The following is a 5,875-nucleotide window of genomic DNA, read 5'->3' on the forward strand; positions in this document are numbered from 1 at the left end:
CTAATGTCCATCTATCCGCTAATGCTAAGTCTATACGAGAGTATGAACTATGGACATGGGAATAAAAAGTGTAATCTCGTTCTCGTGGGTGTTTAGCCCTCCAGACATCGTACAGCGCGTACTCAGCCAGCAGTTGGCTAAATTTGCCTGAGGGGTCCTGAGGCGGGCTGTTACGGAGGGCCCGGGTCGGACGGGAGCGGTCAACAACAGGATCCAGTACCATATTGAAGTCCCCTAAAATCAAAAGGGCTCCCTTCATACGTTCTTTGAGAGTTCTACAGAAAGTTCTAAGGAATGGGATTTGTTGGGTGTTAGGCGCATAACAGGAGACCAAGGTAGTCTCTACATTATCCAATTTACCCACTAAGATTAAATATCTCCCGTCTGGGTCTTCATATTTATCGGACAGAACAAACGAGCAATGTTGTGCTATAAGGAGAGCCACACCAGCTTTCTTGGCGGGCCCATTTGCCATGTAACAGAGGGGGTAACGTGTGTTAGTAAATGAGGGGGGATTTTGGCTCTGGAAGTGTGTCTCCTGCACCGCCACCACATGTGCTTTAAGTTTATAAAAACAATTTAGGGCAACTCTTCGTTTGTGAGGGGAATTGAGCCCTTTGGCATTGATAGAAACTATGTTAACCATAGTCCCTTACAAAAAGAGCTAAAAGTTCCGATGACCAATTTCCGTGCTTAAGCTGATATACCTGATAGGGGAAGGGAAACATTTCCAGGGGTGGGAGGACAGACAGACAAAAAACTAAAAAAACAAAACTGAATTGATCTCCCTTGAGATCATAACCAGTCGCCATGATAAGGCGGCTGTGTAGGCTAAGGGGGGGGGGGGGGGGGGTTAGTGGCGTAGCGCCTACCCGTTGCCATATTTTATACTGCATTCTATACTGAACACATAAACGAAACATAAACAGAAACATAATCATCCCTGCAATATTAAGGCATATAGGGACTTATGCATGTAAATAGAACCTGAGGAACAAACATTACTTAACAAATACTGTCCAGTCCGTACACAAGGCTCACAGACTGGCACCGTCGCCAGAAGCATCGTTAGGATCTCTCCAGCAACTCATCCTTTACCTCGAATTCCAATACCCATAGCTGGAGAGTCATTAGTGTCGTTACGTTACCGAAATAGCCTCTGCGGACGGTGTTCGACTCCGAGCATGCCACCTCACTTCACCGCGGACCAGTCCTGCTGAAGTCGACGGGGTGAGGAGTCCGCTGAGGGTTCCGCAATGTTCCAGGATTTGAGCAACTTTGCTCCTTCATCCGCAGTAGAAATAGAGACAGTGGAGCCATCTCGATGAATCAGTAGCTTGGTGGGGAAGCCCCAGCGGTAAGGGATATCCGCCTTCCTGAGAGCTGCCGTAATGGGGTGAAAGGAGCGCCGTTTATAAAGAGTAGCTGCTGACCAGTCCCCGAAAAGCTGAAGTCCCTTAAGGGCTGAAGAGTTGTCCGACGTCGGTCTTGATGCTTTCAGTAGTGCCTCCTTTACGTGAAAGTAGTGCATTTTCATCAGGACATCTCTAGGCGCGTCTCCTGGGGCCGCTCTCGCCTTTGGCAGTCTGTGTATTCGGTCAATAATAAAATCTGCCGAAGGGGACTGGGGTAATAGAGCTTTGAATAGGGCCACAGCGTAATCGTGTAGACTGCTATGTGACACAGATTCGGGGACTCCCCGCAATTTAAGGTTGCTGCGTCGTGATCTGTCCTCCAGCTCTGTGACTTTGTCTCGCAAAAGCTTCACCTCTGCTTCCAAGGCGTCATGGGAGTCTAGTAGGCCGTTATGGGACCCCACGACCTCTTCCATTTTATTTTCCAAATGATCAGTACGTCCCCCTAGGTCATCTATGGATTGTTGACACGCTGTTAAAGTGGTACGGAACTCCGCTGCCACTTCGTCTTTAAAGCGAGATAGAAGGAGTTTCATAGTGCCCACAGTCAGAGCATCTCAATCTTCAACTTTATCCAGGTTTGTAGCGGCTATGGAAGCACGCGGAGGTATCTCCCGAGAGGGGGGAGTTTGCGATACTGTTTCTGTAACAGAGGATCCAGTGGGTTTAGGGCCCGGCAACTTAGGGGATGACTTGAAAAATGAAAGCTGCTGCGTGGGCTTAGACGGCTTACTGCGTCTGGACGGCATGCTAAGGCCAGGGTAGGAGAGCTCGGCAGTTCTGATCACGTAAGATATGGAAGGTTGAGGCTCCGCTGTCTCTGGTATCACCAGGATGTCATGTAGATATTGGCAAGGGTAGGGGGTACTGCTCTCTTTACATTGGCATGAGCAAGGCTTGCAATGCTATGTAACTAGCCATCCTCTTCTTTGTGCCTATGTGTCGTTGGGGGGGACTTCTATCCCGCACTCCAGGTCGCCCAGGTACACTAAGGGTCAGGACGCTATTTGCAGAGGATCAGGATAAAGCCCAGTTCCACCCGGACAGATAATACTACCTTGCCGAGGGAAGGTTCTTGGTGGCACCAGGTGTAGGGCCAGGAGTATGGCACTGCGCCGTGCTTCCCGAGCACTCTCTGCACAGCTCCAGGATCTAATATGAGAGACCTGTGGGTCGCATGTCTTCGCTTCTCCCTCCTGCTCCCTCCAATGGGCCACCCGCAGCCGTGGGTGTATCCGCAGAGGGGTCGGGGACACACAGGCTCTCCCAGTATCCACGGGTACTTTCGGTGTGCACTGATGAGGTGAGTGAGGGGATGACTTCGTCTATCGCTTAATGGGGACCCGCACCCCTGAGTACGTCCCAGCGTCTCCAGAGCATAGATGACTGAGAGCGCTCCTTTTCTTTTGTTCTGGCCGCACACTTTCTGATAAGCAGGGGGGGAGTCCCGTCCGGAGCAGTGCGCCGCTGGTAGCTGGTAAAGGGACCCGGCACCAAGGGGGGGAGACGAACAGCCACTTCTATGGAGTGGACCCTTCTATCCGCTCACCTCCAGGGCCGCCAGATGTCTCCCCCGAGCCTCCGCCGTCCCGCTTCCCGTTCTCCTGTCTCCAAGATGGCCGCCACTCGTGTCCCGTCGTGCGCTTCACGGCTTCTGTCTGAGCCTGGGTCTCCTCCCGCCGGCCAGCGGGGACCTCCGGTGAGTCCTCTGAGACGCCCTTGCAAGGGGTGTGATGGTAGCCGGTCCGTCGATCGTTGCGGGCAGGCCGATCTCTCAGCTGGGGTGCCGTGTGAAAATTTAGGCCCCGGCTTCTGGGTGTTGAGTAGGCCGCAATCCGCGGGAGCCAGGAAACCGGCTCCCCGATTCCGCAGCTCGTACTCGCCACCTGTAGTAGCACTCTAGGGATATGATCCAGTGGATTTGGATCAATTAGGATAGGGTGAGGCTGTGATATTATGATTTAACTCTCAGGTCCCTGAGAGCTCACTAAAACGCAGCCTGCTCATACAGCCTCCAGGCCACGCCCCAACAAGAATGCATCATTTACAGGTCGTCTAGTGTATGGGCAGCTTTAGTTTTGTCTGTATTCATTGTGCTCGCTCTGGCAATGTGTTACAGAATACATTTTGTATTGAATTGTATCTTGTTATCTTTGAAAACTTAATCAAACCTAAATTTAAAAACAGAATAAAATATCCCCTACTGTTTAATAAGTTAGGTGAATGCAGACTACATTTGCTGTTCTGGAAAACAACACCTTTACGTTAGCAGTATTAATATGGAGTTGTTGAACTCCTGTTTATATGATTCTTTTAGCTTGGCATATAGATTTATACGTTACCCAGGCTCTCTTCTAGCCCCTTTTTACTCTCTGAACTCACTCAGTCTTCCTCCTATCTAAAATAGGCTCATATACGTCTCCCTCTCACAATGATGCGGCACTGCTGAGGAGTGGAACCAGGTGGCGAGTTTGGAGGTGGTAATTTTTGTCTTTAAGTATGATCCTTGAGTGCTAGGCACTAAGGTCAGTGGCAAAGTCCACCATCCAGGCACCGGAGCACAGGGAAAAATGGCTGTATGGATAAGCTTGCAATACCGCTCCGCTCTCTGACATACCAGGTATGTAGGTGGTAGTTCAGCTTAAAGCTAAAGAACTCATATTTCAGACATTGCTGTAGTAAAACAGAGGAGGTGAAATGGATATGGAGAATGTTAACAACATAGAATATAATCAATGGAAACACAATACAGGAATAAATCTTTACAGTACTTCGGCCAAGTCTAGAAGCTTTAGGTGCTCTAATGCTCATGCTTTTCCATGTAAATGTTCCTTTCACCCCAAATGTGAACCTGATTGAATCAAGTGTTTTAAACAAATTTAGTACTTTAAATCCTCTATGGTTCATAAAGGAAACAATGATGCAATGCTAAAATAATCTGTCTACATTGCTGATCAGTACAGGCCTGAAACTTAAACCTGTCAGTGTTATGTCAGACATATTATTTTAGAGTGTGAGACTTGAATGAAGTGCGTCTGAGTCATGATGTTATGTAGAGTAATATTTACCAATAATGTGACACAGAGGCTCAGAATGTTACATATGCTTGGAAGTTTCAGTCGTGACTATAAAAGAGTCCAGTTGTACATAAACGCCTATGAAGACAAGAAGCTGCATTAGCACTACCTACAAAAGGCAGATCTGTCAGAGCGGACAATGCTGTGCCTTCATTTTCAGAGGAATACAAATCTTTGGAGGCCTTTCCTGCAACCTCTATGGCCAGCATCAGAAAACCTATTTTCGAGGATGGAACAGGACATGATCAGGACAGTTGAGGAGATAAAAGCCAATATGAAACGTATAGACCAGTTCCATCAGCAGTTGATGCAGGAGATGGCACTTCAAGAAAATACCATTATGCCAATGCTGACCGCCGCTGACATAAAGCCTATTGAAGGTGGCTTTGTACTTTCTCTAGGAGTTCAGGACCTAACTCCACAAGAGTTGACAGTTAAACTGCTTGGAAGGAAACTGCTGGTGACAGGGGTCAAAGAAACAAAGAATGATGATGGAAAAGGCTCCTTCTCCTACAAGTGTCAGATCTTTAGAAAGGAGGCAGATCTTCCTCAGGATGTACGAGCAGAAGACATGAGCTGCACTATAACTACAGATGGGCAGCTGCGAATAGAAGCGCCCTGGAAGACCATGCCAGCAGTAGAGGAGAGGACTGTGCCCATCCAGCTGACAGCAGCCCTACAGGCAAATAAACAAAAGCCAGGGGATGGCAAAGAAGCAATGAACTAAAGCAAAGTCCTTCATTTTGCTTGTGCGTAAAGCAAGCAGTCATCTAATGCATGAATGTATATATATATAAATGTATTTCCTGGTACAGATCGATTGCCTTGTTTAAGTGTAAGAGGCAGTGCACACACTGATCTGTCCATACAACTTGCTACATTTAAATATTTTCTTTATTAAAATATGAATATATTGTTATAACAATCTTTTATATTGTGTCTTAGTCGAATTTAATTTATTTTGTTGGGGTGAAAATTATTGTGGCGAATATAGACTTTATACATAATGTCATAAAGCTTGTATAAAATGTATGACAGAATTCAAATTTCATCACTAAAATGACAACTACCAGATACGGTACATTAAGGCTTTATAAACGATGGGTTAAAAGTGAAAACGCACCATATAATAGTTTCTGGTTTTATTTTATTTGTATTTTTTGTTTGCTAAACCTGATACTAATGAAAAATTCTAATTTATCTGCATAAATATATTTATATTTTGTCCTATATGTATCGTAACATAAGGGGGATCTGCAAAGAATAGTATATCAATGTGCCCTGTAGTGTCCAAAATCCATAGAAAAACTGTACAATACCGGTTTAAATATTCCAAGCAGTATCTTTTTAACAAGCTATCTTTAAAACATACAGCAGTGGTTC

The 5,875-nt window shown here is 46.4% G+C and overlaps 1 protein-coding gene across 1 annotated transcript; it reads left to right on the forward strand.

Annotated features, from left to right (window-relative positions):
• The first annotated feature begins 4,510 nt into the window (after positions 1–4,510).
• LOC135055399 (heat shock protein beta-11-like) lies at positions 4,511–5,424 on the forward strand. Its single transcript, XM_063959421.1, has one exon. The coding sequence runs from the start codon at positions 4,632–4,634 to the stop codon at positions 5,217–5,219; it is 588 nt and encodes a 195-aa protein (XP_063815491.1). The 5' UTR covers positions 4,511–4,631; the 3' UTR covers positions 5,220–5,424.
• Positions 5,425–5,875: the final 451 nt, after the last annotated feature.

Source organism: Pseudophryne corroboree, chromosome 3, assembly GCF_028390025.1.
Source record: "Pseudophryne corroboree isolate aPseCor3 chromosome 3, aPseCor3.hap2, whole genome shotgun sequence".
NCBI classification, from domain to species: domain Eukaryota; kingdom Metazoa; phylum Chordata; class Amphibia; order Anura; family Myobatrachidae; genus Pseudophryne; species Pseudophryne corroboree.

Excerpts from the sequence above, each read along its gene's own strand:
- LOC135055399 (XM_063959421.1), top strand. The coding sequence starts at position 4,632 with ATGCTGTGCCTTCATTTTCAGAGGAATACAAATCTTTGGAGGCCTTTC.